Genomic DNA, 21,955 nt, shown 5'->3' with positions numbered 1-21,955 from the left:
AATTCTAACATTCTGAAAACTGGTAGTAACTGAGGACGGGTCGAGGGGTTTGCAGAAAGCCACAGTTATGTATGCCCTAAGAGTACATAACATGCTTCTATCTTCTATAAAATTTATCCCCCTCCCTTTCTTTCTTATAGGGACATGGCATTCGATTTAAACACTTTGGGAATCACTTTCTTAGCTGGCATGTGCCAGGCATATCGTTCTGTAGGAGTTGTTCAGGTGAGTAGAAAAAAAAGAATACCTGTTATCTATTTGTACTCAAGTGAAAACTTGAAGAAATGCAGACAGAAAATGGATGCATTACTTTTGATCTTTTCCTGTGCTGTGGCTTTTGGGCTTTAAAGTTTCCTTCTGGATGTAATTGTGTATGTTCTGGAGTCTTGGTGGGTATCTAAGATGGTATCCTCAATTTAAAATTGGTCACTTAGTCATCAGTTTTAGCCACTTAGTGCTACTAATAATTGGATTCACTTTCAGTTTCTTGGCGGACTAACAATAAACAAATTATTCTCTTTTCTTCAGGATCATAGCGACATAAATTTTAAGACTGCAGTTATAATGGCCCATGAGATGGGTCATAATCTGGGCATGTCTCATGACAGAAAAAACTGTATTTGTGGTGGTTCCTCATGCATTATGTCTGCCGTGCTAAGGTAAGGATTGAGGAAAACTTTAATGCTTTTCCAATCAAGTTATTTTTAAATGGTTGCAATTAATTAATTTAATTTAATTGTTAAATTAAATATACTGATAACTTACAAAAATGAAACGGTCAGGGAGTTACAAAAAAGACGGGTTTGGTCATTTGTGTGTCACTTTACCATGTGTAGTTAAAATGCGTTGTATTTAAAAAGGTAGAAATGTTCTCAACAATTGAATAGCCAGCATTCAGTAGCTTCCTCCAAAACCCCAGAGTTTAAAGAAACAGTATAGTAAGCAGAGCCAAAGAAACCAAATATTTATATCTCTGATGGATAAAAGAGGAAACCAAGTTAGACATTACAGTAAAGATGTTCCTAAAGTGGGAAGCAGAATCGGGGAAAAATATTATTCTGAACCAGGCAACAGCAGGAATAAAAAGATAAATTAGCATCCTTGGGGTTTTCCTGCCTCGCCCTTTCATCAAGGTAGAATATGTGACATCTCTGTCATATATTGCAGTCTTCTGAAATCAACAGGTAGCAAGGTACAGGAAGTCATTGACTTACAACCATTGGTTTAGCAACCGTTCAAAGTTACAATGGTACTGAGAACAGTGACTTATGACCGGTCCTCGCAATTACAGCCATCGCAGCCTCCCTTCAGACACAGAATCAAAATTTGGGCGGTTGGCAACACCTGCGTGTATTTATGACGCTTGCAGCATCCTGCATTCATGGGATCCTCAGCTGTGATTTCCCTAGCTGTCTTCCCATATGCAAAGCCAATGGAGCAAGCTGAGTCCCTTAATGACTGTGTGATTCACTTAAAAAAGTGGCAAAACCTGTTGTAAAACTGAGCATGACTCACTTCCTGAGCAATGGAAATTCTGGTCCCAGTTGTGACAGCAAGTCAAGGACTACCAATATTTTCTTCCAGGTGCAAGTTAAGGCCTTACTTCATCAAGAAGGAAAAAGGAAACAAAATCTTCTCAGCAATTGTCTTTTGCAAAACTCCCCATAACTTTTGTCTAAGAGTTTTGTGTAGGCTCAGTGAGCATCCCACCTTTGGATCAATTTCGGGTTTTTTCTCCTAAAGCCCGAGGATTTTGTTGCCTCCTATTTCATGCAATAGCAAAGAGGCCAGGAAATATGGAGAATGCCATGTAACCTTTCCTGTCCTTCCTGAAGGATTTATTGGCATCATGATTACTTTTTAATACTTCTAGACACTTTGTGGTGTTTTGTACAGAAGAGTTTGCTTATAAAACAATTGTACTTAATTAACCCAACCAAAGGGGTCTGGTGCAATTTTGCCCTTGAAAGAAGACCATCTTGTCTATTTAATGGCCACCATCAGATTCTCTTTGCGTTCTTGTTTCCACCCCTAACTTGAGGGCCAATGATTATATTCCTAATGATTTGTATTAACATTAGGAAGGTGCTTTGCTGGGCTTAGGATGCCATGTTTGCATCTATTTAAGTATGCAGCTTCAGAGGTCAGTGGCATGTTGCTGATATTGCCACCTTTTCAACAAAAGAAATCAACAACAAATACTTTAAGGGCAATAGAGAGTTAGCAAACTTAGCTCTCCATTCATTGTTATTGTCATGCCTCTGTCTGAGCCTGAATCTGAGGAGGAAATGGAGCTGGAACAGGACCCTATGGAGACCAAGGGAGAGGTCTCTGTGGCTTCAGAGGACTGTGGGGAAGAGCAGGCTGAGGCAGGCCAGGGCCCTTCAGGATTGGAACAGGGGAGAGAGAGTTCAGGCAATGGTCAAGGCCCACCCCTACCTGATCCTAGAGCAGAGACAGTGGAGAGGAGGGAACAATGCAGGCAGGCTGAATTACTCAGCAGGAGAACATCCCACCCCACTCCAGAAAGCACAACTGGGGATTGAGTTTTAAGGAGAAGCTGTGGGGTGGGGCATTTGCCAGGAACAAAGGCTGATTCATTGGAGTGTTATGTATTATTGCTCTTGTTCTGTGCCTTTTGTTTGGAAACCTGGAAACCTTGACTATTGGACTGGCTGACCACATTGACTGAATCTTTTAAGACTGTATTTCGGATTCTCTCTTTTGAAAATTTATTTTATTTATTTTTTATTATTTTATTTTAATTCCATTTATATCCCGCCCTTCTCCAAAGACTCAGGGCGGTTTACAAGCTTAGCAGTAGCCTTCATTCTATGTATATGCCTGCTTATTAGGGCTTTCACACACACACCCAAGCGGCATTATTACAAAGTCAGCTTAATTGCCCCCAACAATCTGGGTCCTCATTTTGGAAGGATGGAAGGCTGAGTCAACCTTGAGCCTGGTGGGACTCGAACCTGCACTAATTGCAGGCAGCTGGTGTTACTTAAGGAGGCATTAGCCCACTGCTCCACCAAGGCTCATATTGCTCAGGCAAGCTTGCATTCAAGTTTATGTTTTCTTCCTTGTTACCTCTATGGCCTTGAGTACTTTATTATGCTAATCAGCCTATATTTGAACCTTCTTTCAACCAGAGAGGGCTAAAGGGATGGGTGTGAGATCTTTTGTTGGAGGCTTGCCAGCAAATGTGGGAGCATTTGGGGAAAATTGGGAGCAATAAAAGAACTGTTTGAATTGCTAGCTGACTGCATTGCCTCTGTGCTGTGCCCTGGGTCATCACAGTTACAAAAAGTACTGCCCCTCCAAACAAAGAAAAGAAAATCTGTATGAAAATTCCACTATTTTCCCTTCAATTACATTATTTTCCTTCCACAGAGAGGCTGACTAAAAATTAAAATAAAAGTCAGCCCAGTCAAACACAAGACACAGCTCAATCAATTAATATCACATGGAGTTCTCATTGCAAATGTATTTTGTTAAAAAAAGAAACGGAAAGTTAGTGGAATTAAAACTGAGGGAGCATAATCTGGAACTAAGATCAAGGAGTACAAAGAGTTCTCTTAGCTATTTTGTTAGCTTTAGCGGAAATAAAATCATTGCATTTCTTCATTAGCAATTCCTTTTCCTTATATGTTTTTGCAATGAATTCTGTTCCTAGTCCAAATATGGATGATGTCATGGTCTTATTTTGGTTCATCTCTACAGCGATCAACCATCCAAACTGTTCAGCAATTGTAGTAATCACGATTATCAGAGGTATCTTACTAGATATAAACCAAAATGCATTCTCAATGAACCCTTGAGAAAAGATATTGTTTCACGTGCAGTTTGTGGAAATGAAATTTGGGAGGAGGGAGAAGAATGTGACTGTGGCTCTCCTAAAGTAAGTCCTTTTTTTAATCAACAAGAATCAGTTGTAGAGGAATGGAAAACTGTTTTTTTTTAAAGGGTGATTTACCACTCCAAGAAAATCCTTCCCTCCTGAAAACCCCTATTTTGTTGACATGGCCACATTATGTCTCCCATTATTTTCTTGAGCTGCTTCCTCCCATAACTGATGATCTTCAATCTATGCTCTGATCCTAATAATATTTTTTATAAGAACAGTAATTTAGTGTTCTTTTTATATTGTTAAATGCACCTGTAATGGTCTGTGAGAATGTCCTTGAGAGACAAAAGGAGGAGAAAAGTCTACTCAATAGTCATATAAGAAGTAGATTAGCCTGCAGAAGCAATGGCGCATGGAAAACATCTCAAGAGGGACACCTCCTACCCATTCTCTTGGTCCGTAAAGATGAGGTGGTAGAAATGTACTTTCATTATTGAAAGATTCTGCTACTGTAACTTTACAATCAATGTAATGTTAATACTCATGGTTGGTGCTTCTTCTCTGGATTACCTCAAAGGCTGGCATGATGAGTAGAAAATCCCTCATGAATAAGAAAGGAATGGGGCTGTAGGTTATGTGGGCTTCACAATTAGGAGATGAGGATATTTTTGTCTTATTCTTTTCACACAGGAAATATCAGATAAAGCTCTTTCACAGAGAAATGCCATTATCCGTAAGCAATAACAAATGATTTGTGCATTTGCTAGCATGAACCCATAAGAGGGAACACATTACAGAAATTTCCCTCTTCAAAATAGGCCAATTAATAAAACAGAAAATTTTATGATATCATTTGATACGTTTTGGTTTTCAGGATTGTCAAAATCCATGCTGTGATGCTGCAACATGTAAACTGAAGCCAGGGGCAGAGTGTGGAAATGGACTGTGTTGTGAAAAGTGCAAAGTAAGACTTGTTTATTTTTAACACCAGGAGAGATTTTACCCTGCTCCATACTAGCCATATAGAAATGTAATATCTCTTGGCTGTTTACTATGATCAAATCATTTCAACCCTATTCCTATCCCTTTCTTCTAGTTCATCTGACCCTTATGAACATACCCATAGGGAAGATAATTTAACAAAATTTCAGCCTTGTCTCAATACCAAATGCGCTCTTTCAGCATGTTAAATCATGTCTGTGAAAATAATATATTTGTTTTTTGACTGAGATTGCATGGAAACCCAGTTTAAACAAGGATAGGCAATGTTTGTGATTGGTGCCCCAGTTCAGCTTCCTGACTTTCTGGAAGGTTCTCTAAGAGATCCCTGGTAATGCTGTGACATTTTTCTCCCTGAGACTTTTAGGATGGAAATTGGTGCAGGAGACTTCTGGAAGTAAAATTGCCTTCCCCCCCCCCCTTAAGTTATCTACCTGCTCTCTAAAGCTCTAAATTCAAGTGTTTTGGTGGCGCATTCCGGAGGTGCTGCCAGACCTTGAAAAGAGAGGTGCAAGTTCCTCATACCTTCTTTCTATCTGGGATCCCAGTTGACTTTGTAATGACATTTTTGAGCAAAGTGGCCCAAAACATTTTGTTATTTCCATATTTCCATCACAAGCCTAGATTCACAGCAAGAATGTGTTTTTCAGCATGTGACAGAAAATTCTATAATTGCTTCTTCCCATGTAAAGAAATTAAAATATATCATGAGAAGTTCAGCAATTCACTTTTTGCTGCTTTTTCATGGCAGCCCAATTGATTTTCATTTTATGGTCAGCCAACATGTAGAACTTGTATTTCAGGAATTGAGCCTTTCATTGCAATCATTTCCCCATAGCAAATAAGACAGACTGGGACTTCTAGGCACCGCACACAATTGCAACAGGGCAGGGATGCCTTGCTTGGTGATCCTCAAGAAAGATGAAGAGGAGGTTTTGAAATTTGTTGTGAATCATGCTTTGAGTCTTTGATCTCTGCTGCTGAAGAGTGATAGCTGGGGGTATTTTTGATTCTCATCCACAGATTCGGACAGCAGGAACAGAATGCCGGCCAGCAAGGGATGAGTGTGATGTTCCTGAACACTGCACTGGCCAATCTGCTGAGTGTCCCAGAGATCAGTTCCAACAGAATGGACAACCATGCCTAAACAACTTGGGTTATTGCTACAATGGGGATTGCCCCATCATGACAAACCAATGTATTTCTCTCTTTGGGTCACGTAAGTCAACTTTAGCATTTCAGAATAGTGGTGTTATAAAAGATTAAGACAGTCATTGCCATTAATGAAAAATATTTCCTCCTTTGTGTCCATAGTTAATCATCATGACATTTCTGTTCTGTAACAGAGTTGGAAGGAGGCTTGGAGGTCTTCTAGTCCACCTCACTGCTTAAACAGGAAGCCACATAACATTTCCAATCTTTTCTTTAAAAACCTCCAGTTTTGGAGCACCCACAACTTCTGAAGGTCTTGTCCAGAAGGAATATTTTTTAAGATTAAAGCCTCACTTCTTTGTAGGCTTTAGAGCCCAGAGATGGACTTTGGGGGAAGGATGTTTTTGTGGGTTCTTCATATGTTCCCAAATTGGACAAAGATCTGAGCCAATCTCAATGAGAGATAATGTAAATTGAACATGAGACTGTGTGCTAAGAGTATTCAAACCTGCGATTGAAACTTTCCTTACATTTGGCATAATAATAGAAGAAACAGATGTTGGGGGATGTGATTGTTATCACTGATCACTCATCATTTTAATGCCAGACTATTACAAAATTTTCAGCATGGCTTTATATTGAAAAAGAAAACAGAAATAAGTTCCTCTTTTTCACATACGGTAGATGGTTTTCAGCTAACAGGGAGATTTATCTCGGGCATATATGTGCCATGAAGCTTTGCATATAGAAAGTCCCAAATGGAGGTTTGGGGTCACTAATTAAAAGAGTCAGAATTAACAAAAGAACAGAACAACAGAGTTGTAAGGAGCCTTGGATGTCTTCTAGTCCAACCTCCTGTTCAAGCAGTAGACCCTATACCATTTCCAATCTCTTCTTAAAAACCTCCAGTGTTGGAGCACCCCAACTTCTGAAGCCATTCCATTGATTAATTGTTCTGTCAGGAAATTTCTCCTTATTTCTAGGTTGGTTCTCTCCTTGGTTAGTTTCCATCCATTGGTCGTGCTCTCCCTTCAGGTGCTTTGGAGAATCGGTTGACATCTTTTTTGTGGCAGCCCCTTAGATTTTGGAACACTGATATTATATCACTCAAAGTCTTTGTTTTCATTAAATTCATGTAATCTTGATTTTATCCCTCTGTTAGTGTAGCCTAATTATAGTGTAAAACAATTCACCACTTTTGGAAAAGTGTAGCCTAGCACTGTGTTGGCTTTTTTGGCAGCTGCAACACACTGCTGGCTCATATTTAAGTGATTGTCCGCTAGGGCTCCAAGATCCCTCTCACTCTTAGTACTATTGAGCCAGGTATAACCTCTTCTGTACTTGTGCATTTGGTTGTTCTTTCCTAAATGTAGATTATTTATTTACTTTTTTTGCTACTGAATTTAATTTTGTTAGATTGGATTCAATGTTCAAAAGATCCTTCTGGATTCTATGCCTATCGTCTGGAGTGATGGCTATTCCTTCCATCCTCTTGTCTAAATTGTTTATGAAGGGTCAGGTGGCATGTGGTGATGACTGGGAATCTGAATTACAAATCAGAACATTGCTCCATTGATCAATTGGATTTATGGAAGATGTGATTTAGACAATAAATGGACACTTGCAGTATTATTTCCATTGCTTTGTAAATGGAAACTCTCATTTCAAACAAAGAAATTCTTATTTTGATCAGGTAAATAGCATAAATGAGGTAACATTCCAAAGAACAGTAAAAGCTCAATCCTTTGCAAGTAATCAAACTGTATTCAAAGAGGCTTGTGCCCAGGAACTGACAGGCGTCAAAACAAGAATGGCACACGATGGTTATTCCAAGCTGAATTCTTTCTTGTGTCATTTCAATAGACAAAATCTAGCCACACTAAGGACTCTACTATCTGCCTCTATAATACACTCTGTAAACTATTAGGGAGGAGATGTCTTCACCCTCTTTCTCTCACACATGATCTCCAGGCAGATTTGCCTCTTACTCCTCAGGATTTCACCCCCTCCCTTCTGGGAATCCATTTCTTCACTGCATTCCAGCACTGGAATGTATCCATGAGAAAGCTGAAGTTTAAAAATGCCGGACACAGAGGAAGAAATCTTTGATTCAGATTCCCCTACAGCCATTGATTTACCACATGGTCTCCTGCAAGTTGCATTATAGTGGCTTCAGGTTTGTGTCCATCAAATGGAATAAGCAAATTTAGTGTAACACTGTATGTGATAGTGAATGAGGAATGGTTAAATAAATAAGTAAGTCAATATTAACTAAATTATTTGGAACTCCTCTGAAATTTCTTAAGTCATTCTTTATCCTGCTGGCATCTTACACATTCATGTATTTGCCTTGGTTCCTCACTCTCTCTTGCAGGTGCAACTGTGGCTGAAGATTCATGTTTTGAGGAAAACCTGAAGGGCAGTTATTATGGCTACTGCAGAAAGGAAAATGGTAGAAAGATTCCATGTGCACCACAGTAAGCCATCTAAATTATTTCCTGCTATGATGATGATATAAGGATAATAAGAAATATTTTATGGTCCACATCTGTGGGAATATGACTCTGTTGCCCAGCTAAAAGGATAGAAATAGGAGCCAATTTCTGAATGGGTATTTTTTCTTTGTTTTCCATCTGCGGTTACAAGATGGAGCAAAAGTGGGGTGTAAAAAAAGAGTGCCATGAGGATAAAAGTGCCTTTTAAAAGGTTGTGTGGGAAAGCATATATAGTCCTTGACTTTTAACCTTTCGTTTAGTGACCTCAAATAAATGACTTACAGCTGATTCTTCTACTTCCAACTGTCACGGCATCCTGTAGTCATGTGATCAAAATTCAGGTTCCTGTATTTATGAGAGCTGCAGTGTCCCGAGGTCACATGATCACCATTTTCCATCTTCCCAGCCAGCTTCCAACAAGCAAAGTCAATGGGGGAGGTTGGATTTTCTTTACAACCCTGTGATTCACTTAGCAATTAAAGTGGTTCACCTAACCACCATGACAAAAATGTCGTAAAATTGGCAAGGGAAATTCTGGACACAGTTGTGGTTGTAAGTCAAGGACTGCACTATGATCCATCTTTCTTTCCTTTTTTATAGATTTTATTAGTTTTTATATGGTTAGGAATAAGGTGGGGTCGGGGTTGGGGTTGGGGTTGGGGTTTTTCCAAATAACATTTTCAATACTTAGCAAACAGCATAATAATAATAATAACAATAATTTTATTTATATACCGCCCTTCTCCCGAAGGACTCAGGGCGGTGAACAGGGCAGAGATATAAAAAATACAAAAATACAAAAGTTAAAAAATATTAAACATATGCCCAAGCTAAAAACAGTAAATACATATATTAAAAATGACAATAAAAAAACCCAACCCATCCCCCATCAGGCCAAGCCGGCTTGTTCAAATAAATGTGTCTTCAGCTCGCGACGGAAGGAGCGAAGGTCGGGCGCCATCCGGAGCTCAACCGGCAACCGATTCCATAGCTCCGGGGCACCCACAGAGAAGGACCTCCCCCTGGGGGCCACCAAACAACATTCTCTGATCAGTGGCACCCTGAGGAGGCCCTCTCTGTGGGAGTGCACAGGACGGAGGGAAGTTGATGCCGGCAGCAGGTGCTCCCTAAGGTACTCCGGACCCCTGCCATGTAGGGCTTTAAACACCATTACTAGTACCTTGAATCTCACCCGGAAGACAACTGGCAACCAATGCAGCTCACAGAGCAGAGGTGTAACATGGGAGTATTGGGAGACTCCCAACACAACTCTCGCGGCTGCATTCTGTACTAGTTGGAGCCTCCGGGTGGTCCTTAAACATCATTACCAGTGTCTGGGTTCATGTGTTTAACAAACAATAATATAGTTAATTGTCATAAACAATATGTTAATTAATCTCCCAATAGCCTTCTTCTTTCTAATATATACTCAAAATTACATATCACATTCCTTTCTCTCTGACTTGTTTTTCTAGCCATTGATAGAAATTATCCCATGTTCTAACGTACACTGAGTCTTCTTTCTCTTTAATCCTTAAAGTCAATCTATCAATTTCTGCACACTCTAGAATTTTCTTAATTATTTATTTTATTTTTTATTTTAATTCCATTTATATCCTGCCCTTCTCCGAAGACTCAGGGCGGCTTACAAGCTTAGCAGTAGCCTTCATTCTATGTATATGCCTGTTTATTAGGGCTTTCACACACACCCCAAGCGGCATTATTACAAAGTCAGCTTAATTGCCCCCAACAATCTGGGTCCTCATTTTACCTACCTCGGAAGGATGGAAGGCTGAGTCAACCTTGAGCCTGGTGGGATGCGAACCTGCACTAATTGCAGGCAGCTGGTGTTACTTAAGGAGGCATTAGCCCACTGCTCCACCAAGGCTCAGGTGGACTTCTTCAGTTGGTAAGTTTTCATTTTTCTAATGTTGGGCAAATACAATTCTTGCTGCCGTTAATACATGTAGTATTAAATATATGCAATCTTTCTCATAATTGGCTCCTATTATTCCTAACAAAAATAATTCTGGTTTAAAGTCTATTTGTTTTCAGTCATTTTCTCCAGCCATAAATGTACTTTAACACAAAATCTTTTTGCTTTAGGGCATGTCCACCAGATATGATAATAAGTACCTGTTCTTTGTTTGCACTTCCAACAGCTGTTTGAAGTATTTTTAAACATTTTTGCTAATCCCACTGGTGTCATATGCCATCTGTAAAATATTTTATACAGGTTTTCTTTATATGCCACTCCTTTAGTTAATTTAATATTTTTTTCACATAACTTTTGCCAATCTTCTATATAATATCCAAAATTCTTTGCCCTTGTTATCATTGTTTCTTTTACTTGTTCTTCCTCCATCTTTAAGTTTAACAGAAATCTATAGAGTTTCTTAATCAACTTGTCATCCGTTTTTAGCAGTATCTGATCAAATTCTATCTGTTCCTATTGTTTTGGCATCTTTTTCATCTCGTTTGAATTTGCAGATATGGCCACCATGCTAGATCAATACCTTGTTCTTGCAAATCTTGTCTGTCTTTCAATTTTCCTTCATTGTCCAAAGTATCTTTATAAGTCACAACTTTATCGTAGTTAATTAAATTTGGGTAAGCAAAAGCTTCCATTGTTGAAAGCCATTCAGGTATCTTAATATATATATATTTTCTATTGTTTTTTCCCATTCTGAAAGAAGTGCATTCCTTATAAAAAGGTTTTGAAAGTATCTATGTATTTTATTCTTTGCATACCACAGAAAGGCATGCCAACCAATTTGTAGGTCATGCCCCTCTAGGTACAATAGTCTTTTATCTCTAAGCATTATCCATTCTTTAAGCCATGTTAGAATAGTTGCTTGGTAGTATAACCTCCAGTCCGACAGTCCAAATCCTCCACTTTCTTTTGCTTCTTGTAGTATTTTCACTTTAATTCTAGCTTTTTTTTCCTTGCCAGATAAATTTCAATATTATTGTATTTAGTTCATCAAAAAACGCTTTTCCAGCCTTACAGGAATCATTTGAAATAAAAAGAGTATTTTTGGTAAGATATTCATTTTCAATGTTCTATTCTCCCCAATATTGAAAGTTAGAAGTTTTTCCACTTTTCCAAATCCAATTTTATTTGTTTTAGCAGTCTTACATAGTTATCTTCTTTTATTGTTACACATCTTGTTGTTAGATAAATTCCCAAGTATTTAACATTTTTAACTATTTGAAGCTTTGTTATTTTTGTTAGTTGATTTTTTTGTTTTTCTGTTAGATTTTTTTTCCCCTCTGTTTATTGTCAACCCTGGCACTTCTCCAAATTTTTCTATTTTCTCTAGAAGTTTAGTGCTTGTTTCCAGTGGATCTTCAAATATAAAAACCAAATCATCTGCAAATGCTTGTAATTTATATTTTTCATCTTTTATCTCCAGTCCTTTAATTTCTATATCCTGTCTAATATTTATATTCAGTACTTCCAATGTTAGTATAAATAGTAATGGAGACAGGGGGCATCCCTGCCTTGTGCCCTTTTTAATATTGAAGTTTTCTGTAAGATCTCCATTTACAATTATTTGGCTATTTGTTTACAATAAATTGTTTTGGTTATATTTATAAAGTTTTTTTTTCTAAAGTCCATTTCTGCAAATTGCTGAAACATAAATTGCCAGTTTACGTTGTCAAATGCTTTTTGTGCATCAAGGAATATTAAAGCCATGTGTTGAATGAATTTCATAATTGATTCTTAACACATCAAGAATCTTAAATTATTTTTATCTGTCTTTTAGGTAAGAAATCATTTTGATCTGCGTGTATAAACTTGATCAAAAATTTCTTTAGTCTTTCTGCCATTATTGAGGCAAAGATTTTGTAATTTACATTTAATAGTGATATTGGTCTATATTTTTTATTTGCATTAAATCAGAGTTTTCTTTAGGTATTAAAGTAATATTGGCTTCAGTCCATGTATTTGGTATTTTAGCCTCCAGGAGAATTTCATTGCACAGTTCTTTCAGGATTGGATTTAATACATCTTGTAGTGATTTATAAAACTCTGCAGGTAATCCATATGGGCCAGGAGTCTTATCCTTTTTTGCCTTTTTATAGCCTCTATAATCTCCATCATTCATATTTTTTCCATTTAATATGTTTCAAATATTCTCTGCAACTTTTGGTAAGTCTGCTCTTTTTAAGTACTGCTGTATTTGTTTAATGATTTTTTTATTGTATCATTTTGAAACTGTAATTCACCTTTTGGATCTTGCAGCTTGTTTATCAATTTTTTTTCTCTTTTTCTTTTTTCAGTCTATATGCTAACCATCTCCCTGGCTTGTTGGCATTTTCAAAGAAGTTCTGTTTAGCCCTTTTAATCTGTTGAGCCATTATTTCCATCTTGGTTACATTTAATTTATGTTTTATTATCTCCATTTGTTTCTTAAATATTTTCTTTTGTGGATCTATTTGTAATTCTGATTCTAGCTTTCTGAGTTCATCTTTATTGGGTTATGGTCTGCCCAAACATTAGTTTCTATCTCAATTTCTTGTATCCTTGTATTAAGTTCCAAAGATATCCATATCATATCAATTCTAGACCATGATTTATGTTTATTTGAGTACAATGTTTATTGTAATTTCTTTGGATTTTTTTCTTTCCATGTATCTTGGATACAGAGTTCTTCTGTCATTTTTAAGAATACTTTAGGAAATATATCTCCTCCTTTTCTCCCTTGTTTGATTCTTTTGTGGTCCAAAGTTTCATGTGTTATTGCATTACAGTTATTGCATTATACAAAGATTTTGATAGTTTAAATCTGATAATTTTTATATAGTTTTTGGTAAAATTGTTCTTCTTTATCATTTGGTGTGTATATTGCTACCATCAGTATCTGTTTTTGATCCATCATTATTTCCACCATTAATATTCTCCCCTCTTCATCCGCGTAAATTTGCTTGGGGTTCATCTTTTCTTTAATGTATAAAGCTATTCCTATTTTCTTTTGAAGTGTTAATGCAAAGTAAAGTTTAGCAATTTTCAGTTCTTCTAACAACTTATAATGTTGTCTCTTAATGTGTGTTTCTTGAAAACAAATTATATCAATTTTTAATTTTTGTAATGGTGTAAAGATTTTTCTCCTTTTTGAAGGGGAATTTAGTCTATTTATACTCATTGACAAAATCCCACTCTCCTCCATCTCTTACAGTTACATCTAGGTCTTAATCTTCTAGTTGATCTTATCTGTCTCTGATCTCTTGGTCTTACTCCTTCTTCTGTATGTGTGTTTTTAATTTCTTCCTCCTTTCTTAGTTTGACTGCTCCTTCTACTGCCATTTCTTCCTGTTTCTTTGTTTTTCTATTTGTAACGGATACAGGGTCACCTCTTTCCAAAAATGTTCTATGGTTGTCGAAGAATTCCATTGCTTTAAGTGGAACGTCCAGTCTATATCTTTTTGTATCACAGTATTTCAAAGGTCCATATCTTACTCTTCTGAAAATCTCGTCTCTTGTAGATCTTTTAAGAAATCTAACATGCACTTTCCAAGGGACTTTATTTCTTCTAGCATAGTTTGAGTTGATTCGATAGATCTGGTCTAGTTCTCCTTCTATTTTCTATTTCCCAGTTCCTAATGGGTCTGCTAATATTTTGGTTATCAAGCCTAGGAGATCCTCTTCCTTATCTTCCATTATATTCTGAAATCTTAAAAAGTATGAAGCTCTTTCCATCTCTATCCCAGCTATCGACTCTTCTAATTCTTCATTTATTTGGATCAATTTCTGATTTTCAACTTTTAAAACTTCTACTTTCTGGTCAACCTCAATTGATTTATCTTCTATTTTTTGAATTCTTTGTTGATTATCTGTGATCATCTGTTTAAAATTTTCAAATTGAGAATCCATATTGTTAATTTTTGATTCATTTTTTTGATTCATTTTATTAAAATCACTTTTCAACTCCTCTCGGTTTCTCGATGTGACCACCATGCGAATAACAATTGTCTCTTCAATTGTTTGTAAGGTCGCTTGAGTGTCCTTTTGGAAGTATTAGCCCTTTTTTGTTGAAGCATTCCAGGGAAGTCCGATGATTTCAAACACAGTTTTTATTTATAATTGTAATCCATCCTGTAAAACTTGGCAATCCAAAAAGAGTCTTTCTTTTCCAGCCACAATCTTCAGGAGTTTAAATTCCAAGGACACCAAGATGTTTAAGCTATAAGCAATGTCTGGGCATACTGCCAAGTTTTACTCCATTCAGAGCAAACTGTATGCGGTTCTCAGTTTTGCCACTAGGTGTCATTAGATGTCTATTCCCACCATACTTTGCAAAAGTTTAAGAAGTTAAAAACCCAATGGTTTCCAAACAAGAAATTAAAAAAAAAGATTTATAAAACCAAAGGTTTTCCAAGTTATCCTTCTTTTATGCCTCAGTCAGCTTCACAGTATTGTTATAAGTCAGTTTTAATTTCCCCAAAGCTTAAACCACCACTTATAGTTCAGAAGGGAGGAATAAGGAAAAAATCCCCCCCTCCCTGGAGCTCGGGGCTTTGTTCTTGGATGCTGTTTCCCAGAACCGATATTTCCACTTGTAGAGAGATAAGGAAATTAGTCTTGCTTGTTTTTCTTCCACTTTAAAATTTGTTGTCTCCGATGATCAGCTGCTTCTGGCAGACCACATGGGTGCAGTCAGCCTTTCTTCCTGCTGGTCCCAAGAGCTCCTTTGGATCAAGCGGGCCAGATACCACTGGCCCACGAACTGCAAAGTTTCACCCTTTGGCCAGTCACCTCTATGGGGCGACTTTCGGTCACATTGGACTCCCCAGCTGGTAGAAATTGGGATTGGGGAACAGAGATTCATTCCCCAGCGCCCATCTTGCAGTGATGTCATCAGAAACTCCCCCTATTATCCATCTTTCTCATTGGGCTAACATCACCCAGCTTATTTAACCTGCATATTACTGAATAAACCTTGGTTGGCTGAGTTTATGAATAGCATTCAGTCATAAATCATGATTTAGAAACCACAATGGCTAACTTGGCACCACATGTTGTACCCAAAACTAAACAATAAGCCACATTATCTTTTAGTGATGTGTGAAAATGCAGACTCTGCCTTTAGCACTTATGCAAACACAGAGACCCTTGTGCTATTGTTTCCTGTTAAAGAAAGGAAGTTCTTATTTTATACATCCTTAGTTAAATCTTAATTACTTTTTTTCCTTTAAAAAAATGAAATGGAATAATAGCCATTTTTTGAGGGGGGGGCACTTTCCCTCTCCAACGTTTAGTGCAGCTGCTCCAAACTTTAGATCTGAACTCCCTGTCATCCACTGATCAGAGATTAGGGGAATTTTAGGCTAGAATCTGGAAAAACTAAATCTCCTAATTCTGCTGTAGGCATTTTCCAGCTGGATAATAAATGCATTCCTTTCATCTTAAGTTAAGAATCCTGACTCAAACTATCTTCACCCCCAAAACAGGAAAATCACAGTGAACAAGTTGGAGATACTCTACTTTGTTTCAAACCTTGGAACACCTTGTGAGATTTTTCAGTTACCTGTTAAAGGCAACCCAGTTCATATTCAGGCTGAACAAACCTCTGGTTCTCCATCTTTAATTAAAAAAAAAACCCTAAAGGATAAGCCAAGATCAACTGATTGTCAGCAATATTCTGACAATATTCTGCAATATTCTCCTGTCAGAGGTGAGATCTGCCCCCAGAGCTCTGGCCCCCAGGAACAACCTTCAACCGACGCTCTGCTGCTTGGCCCGGGCCCCAACACGGGCCTGCTACATTAGGGATGGCTGATGGAATAGTGAAGATTCTTATCCCCAGGCTGCCCATCGTGTTTCTTTAATATTTACCTTTTATTCTAATTTTAATTGTTTGTTGCACATTCTATCTTTTTGTTATATCGTACGTCACCCCAAAGTCATTGTACTAGTGAGATGGGGACATGGGAAATAAATGAATGAATGAATATTTGCAAATAAGCAAAGGAACAAACCTTATTCTTATTAATTAGTATGAATTGACTGCTTCCTTTTTAGAGATATAAAATGTGGCAGGTTATACTGCTTAAATAATTCACCTGGAAACAAGAATCCTTGCAAGATGCACTATAGATGCTGGGATCAACAAAAGGGAATGGTTGAACCTGGAACAAAATGTGAAGATGGAAAGGTTAGTAAAAGATTACCTCTAATCTGTGTGCTCTAAAGTCTGATTCCAAGGGGTGATCAATAAAATAATTTTGCAATCTTAACAATGTGAAAGTTGGTCTAGATTTTTCACACTACAATGAATCTAAGTAGAAGAAAAAATATCCATCTATCCATCTGTTTTTTTTTTTGTTTTTGTTTTTCCTTCAAACAACAACCCCAACAAATGAGGTGAAGGTCCAGGGCTGTTTCTTTCTTGCAAGAACAAGATGGCTGGCCTTCTCAGAGCCTTGTGCTTCTCTCTTGAAGCAACTTCTGGACAGACAGTAAAGAGACAATCCTTTCTCTGAACTTGTGGGCATGTCCATAGGGAAGGTGGAAGAGAGAAATGAGAAAATCAGGGCAGAGCTGGTTGTGACCTAACAAAGAAGCAATCCCAAAGCTTACCTGAAAGGATCAGGAATCACTTCCCCTTGATTTTTATACAATATAGAACCTAAAAGCAGTTTGGGTTAGTTTGGAAAGTGCTGTCTTACTCTGTTGATAATCTCTTGCTTTGACTTTCAGGTCTGCAACAACAAAAGGCAGTGTGTTGATGTGAATACAGCCTACTAGTCAACCACTGTCTTCTCTCAGATTTGATTTTGGAGATCCTCCTTCCAGAAGGTTCAGCTTCCCTCAAATCCAAAGAGATCCATTTGCCTACATCATACTAGTAAATCACCCTTAGCTTCCAGATGGCATCTAAATTCTGCAATATTTCTTCACTGTATTTAATTTGTTTACCTTTTGCTGTAATCAAACCTTTTTCCCGCCAAAAGGCTCCAAGGGTATGTACAAGACAAAGAGCTTATTTGCTGTCAGTTGCCGTTGGCCAATTGCAAAGCACATTTAATGCAACAAGTTCTGCCTTTTGAGCTGGTGTATTCGAAGCCAATGCTTCCTCTCCCAAAATTTCACACTGGCTTTCCAAGCTGTAGCTGCTTCCATCAATAAACAACTATCCTCATTCTGCATTTTTTAAAGCATCATTTCTCAAATCTGATTTGCTGGAGTAAACTGCACCAAGAACTTGCATGCAATCCTGAGGTAAACTATCAGGAGAATTATCTACTGGCATTAAAGGAACTTATTCACAGTCATGCAGAAAATTCAAAATATACTATTTTGTCTCAGAAGGAGTCCCTAACAATAAATACATCCACATATCACAATACGATTCCAAAGGTGCTTTTCAAAAGGCAGAAGGACCTTCTTGGTTTTTTTCTTTTAAAATCTTACATTTCTTAGTCAAGTGAAGAAATGAAGAAGCTTCTTGGATAAGTGTCAAGTTTCCGACGTATGGGCTTTTCAAGTGACTCTGAGGCATTGTTTACCTTAAAAGTCCTTTATTTAGACTAATACACTGGCAAATGCTTGCTCGAAGGAAGCTGGAATCTGAAATCTCCGCCCCTTGCACAATATATTAAAACACAATTCTCCACCTTTCTAATTTTGTCATTAATTATATTTTCCAATTAATTTAAAGAATCAGTTTCCCTTCTGTTAGAAAACCTGCCAAGTTCTTATCTTCTTTAATTTCAGATGGCCTTGAAGGTACAATCCTCCTCTTCCCCCCTCCCAAACTTAACTCAATCTCTTAAAGCAATACACAAGTTTAACATATGAAATGGCTACTTCTTCATCTCTTGTCAAGTAATAACATTCAATGTTAGCTGCGTGGACAATAAGAAGCAAAACATTTTCTTTTTTAAAAAAAATATTTGTTTTCATTTGTTAAGAAGAATAAAATAAAAACAGGGAAACAGAAAAATGAACGCCAACACTAAGAATGAAGAAAAATAAAAATAAAGAGGTTTTTTATGGGTAAAAAAAGCTGGGGGGACCTAACGGTTGAATATATCTAACATTGGAGGATTCAATCTGGGTCGGTCGTCAGGACCGGAAGTATCGTCTTCCAAGCTTCCAGTCTCATGCTGGAGCCCATCCTCAGAGCCCGTCTCTGTGTTTAGCACAAGTCCGAAAGGTCAGGAAACAAAAACTGGTCCTGCTGACTGACCCAGATTGGATCCTGCAACATTTTGCTAGGACACGTATGTTCTCCTTCATTCATATGTGACATGGAACAAAAAGAACCCACCCCGGCTGGATGCTGAAACATTGAAAAAACCTGTAGGTTCTCCTTGCCTTACGTAATGGGTCTACAAATAGTTATAAGCTTTCCCACCCTTATTTGACAAAACTACTGTATTAAACAAACAAATATTAGAGATGAGAGAATCCATCTATTGTTGTATTCAACAGGGCGAGTGAGTTCAGTCAGGAACATTCTTCATTGCTGGCAGGAACCAAACTGGGAAACAGGGCTGCGATTGTATTTATTTATACCCTGGCCTCTAGGTGGCGGCCAAAAGGTTTAAAGCAACCTATTGCCACCCTAGAGGCAACCAATGGCAGCGCTGGAGACGGGTTGTCTGAGGAGCTGGGAGCCGTTAGCCAGCTCCTTGCTTAAGCAACCTTCCAGCATTCAAACCCCACGTGGTACACTCAGCAAAACAAGGCCCAATACATTACACCTTCAGTTTTAATATTTCTACCTTAAATATTCAGAAAATACCAACAACCAAGAAAGTCCAGTTGCCTTTTGAACAGCACCTTTGGGGCAGCCATGACCTGAATGATTGAGAATCTCCACAGAGAGTGAGGACCATTAATTGGTGGGATGGCTTGACCCCAGAAGCTGTGGCTGCTCCATCATTGGAGCTTTTCAAGGCATTTGTTTGTCCAGAATGGTATAAGTTCTCCCACCTTGGCCAGAGGGTTGGACTAGAAGACCTCCAAGGTCCCTTTCAGACCTATTATTCTGCGACAATTCTAAATGCTGACTGCCAATAAAGATTCTCTGGATTCAAAAAGGTGGAAATTCCCTGATTGCAGATTCCTATATTTTTGTGCTTTTTAAAAGAGGCTGTCTATTTGTTTTCCTAATGTTTGCCTTTTAATTAAAAATTCAGAGGGCATTAAAAGACATCAATTTTAAACATTTTGATTTTTAAAACAGATTTGTTTTTTTTAAAAAAAGATCTTTATATGTGTAGCAACGCTGACATCTAGTGAGCATGAATCTCAACTGCACCCTTAAATATATGCTAGTTGTTTGTTTTCTGTCTGTGTATATATAGTCATGCTGGCCACATGACCACAGACCCTAGAAAAGATGATCAAAAAACAAATCTGTGAACAACTAGAAGCAAACAAAGTCATAACTAGTAGCCTGCATGGGTTTGTTAAAAATGGATCATTCTTCGATACAGTGACTAAACTAGTAGACCAGCGAAATGCAGTGGACATAGTATACTTAGATTTCAGTAAGGCATTTGACAAGGTAGACCACAACCTACTCCTTGGTAAGCTAGGAAAAGATGGAATAGTCAACATATCCACCAGATGGATCTGTAGCTGGCTAACAAACCATACTCAACGAGTAGTCCTCAATGGCACTACATCCACATGGACAGAATGTAAGCGATGGGGTACCACAAGGTTCTGTCTTAGGTCCAGTACTCTTCAGTATCTTCATAAATGACTTAGATGAGGGAAATGAAGGGGAACTCATCAAATTGCAGATAACACCAAACTGACAGGGGTTGCCAATACCCCAGAAGACAAACTCAGGATCCAAAAATATCTTGACAAACTTGAACAATGGGCCCTACCCAACAAAATGATTTCAATGTGGAGAAAAGCAAAGTTTTACATTTAGGCAGGAAAAACCAAAGGTACAAATACAGATTGGGTGAGACCTGGCTTAAAAACTAACTATGAGAGCGACTTTGGAGTCCTAGTGGACGATCACTTCACTATGAGCCAGCAGTGTGCAGCAGCAACCAAAAAAGCTAATATGGTATAGGTTCTCCTGCTTGAGCAAGGGGCTGACTAGAAGACCTCCAAGGTCCCTTCAAGGTTCCTTCAAGATCTATTCTATTCTATTCTATTCTATTCTATTCTATTCTATTCTATTCTATTCTATTCTATTCTATTCTATTCTATTCCTAATTTCCACTGTGATATTTACCTTTTTCTGAATGTTGCAATAGCTTCAATGTGTATTCTTCCATGGGTGGTAGAAGATGGGTAGTACTTGAACATTATTCTTCCACCCTATAGAACAATAATATCAAAGGAAATTTCCAATTTTATTCCCTGGAGTTTGACATGGGTGAAGATGATAAGAAGGTAACCAAAATATTCTATATCATTTCTCATTTTGCACACCTTCTGGTGTTCTTTAATGAGCACCAAGCTTTTTTGAATGGAAATTACAAAAAAAGAGGGGGTGAATAAGTATGCTGATGAAGATAGTCATTTTTCTGAAACCTCTTCTTTATCTATTTGCTGTTCTCCTATTCTTCCTCTGTGGCTGTGAAGATTTTAAAACAAACTAGCTATATACCGTATTTTCCGGCGTATAAGACGACTTTTTAACCCATGAAAATCACCTCAAAAGTTGGGGGGGGTCGTCTTATACGCCCAGTCATCTTATACACCGGAAAATCAGCGAGCCCGGGAAGGCACGCCCTCCCCTCTCACTGTGGAGGAAGCAGGGCAGGCTGGCATCTGGCGGGAGCCGGCAGGGCAGTCCTGTGCACACGCGCGCTTCCCAGCTGTTAAGGAGCACTCCTTAGCAGCCGGGGAGTGCACGCGTGTGCAGGACTGCCCTGCCGGCTCCCGCCCGACGCTCTTCCCTCTTGAGGCAGCATCGCTCCCCGGCTCCTAAGGAGTCCTCGGGGATGCTGCCTCAAGAGGGAAGGACTGCCCTGCCGGCTCCCGCCCAACGGCTCCGCCGATGCTGCTTCAAGAGGGAAGAGCGTGAGGCACCTGCCATGGCTCTTGAGGCAGCATCCCCGAGGACTCCTTAGGAGCCGGGGAGCGATGCTGCCTCAAGAGGGAAGAGCGTCGGGCGGGAGCCGGCAGGGCAGTCCTGTGCACGCGCACGCTCCCCAGCTGTTAAGGAGCACTCTTTAGCAGCTGGGCAGTGTGTGCATGCGCAGGACTGCCCTGCTGGCTCCCGCCAGACGCCAGCCTGCCCTGCTTCCTTCACAGTGAGAGGGGAGGGCGTGCCTTCCCGGGCTCGCTGATTTTCCAGTGTATAAGATGAAAAATCTTGAAAATCATCTCAAAAGTTGGGGGGTCATCTTATATGCCCAGTCGTCTTATACGCCGGAAAATATGGTACATAAACACGGCAAAGCCTAGTGAAATGCAATAGAGTTTTTCCTGACTTCAGGAATTCCTGAAGAAATAGCAATAACTGGGAGTCAC

At 38.6% G+C, this 21,955-nt stretch overlaps 2 protein-coding genes across 3 annotated transcripts in view; both read left to right on the top strand.

Moving 5' to 3' along the window:
• LOC308671400 (coagulation factor X-activating enzyme heavy chain) overlaps positions 1-17,647 on the top strand; it is a gene marked incomplete at its 5' end in the record, with an annotated part of 31,631 nt that extends 13,984 nt beyond the window's left edge. Inside the window, 8 exons of the mRNA XM_081333557.1 lie at positions 141-225; positions 529-659; positions 3,727-3,904; positions 4,725-4,814; positions 5,873-6,068; positions 8,376-8,478; positions 16,523-16,655; positions 17,201-17,647. Coding sequence (XP_081189683.1) covers positions 141-225; positions 529-659; positions 3,727-3,904; positions 4,725-4,814; positions 5,873-6,068; positions 8,376-8,478; positions 16,523-16,655; positions 17,201-17,248 — 964 coding nt within the window. The 3' untranslated portion in view covers positions 17,249-17,647. The remainder of the gene's footprint in view (positions 1-140; positions 226-528; positions 660-3,726; positions 3,905-4,724; positions 4,815-5,872; positions 6,069-8,375; positions 8,479-16,522; positions 16,656-17,200) is intronic.
• Positions 1-21,955, top strand: part of LOC308671398 (zinc metalloproteinase-disintegrin-like protein H4 subunit A) — a gene marked incomplete at its 5' end in the record, with an annotated part of 130,741 nt that overhangs the window by 55,231 nt on the left and 53,555 nt on the right. The gene's annotated exons all lie outside the window — the stretch shown is intronic.

This window comes from Vipera berus (genome assembly GCF_964194415.1).
Source record: "Vipera berus genome assembly, chromosome: 8".
In the NCBI taxonomy this organism is placed as follows: Eukaryota; Metazoa; Chordata; class Lepidosauria; order Squamata; family Viperidae; genus Vipera; species Vipera berus.
The sequence above is the reverse complement of the archived record's forward strand: the minus strand, read 5'-3'. Positions and strand labels throughout refer to the sequence as shown.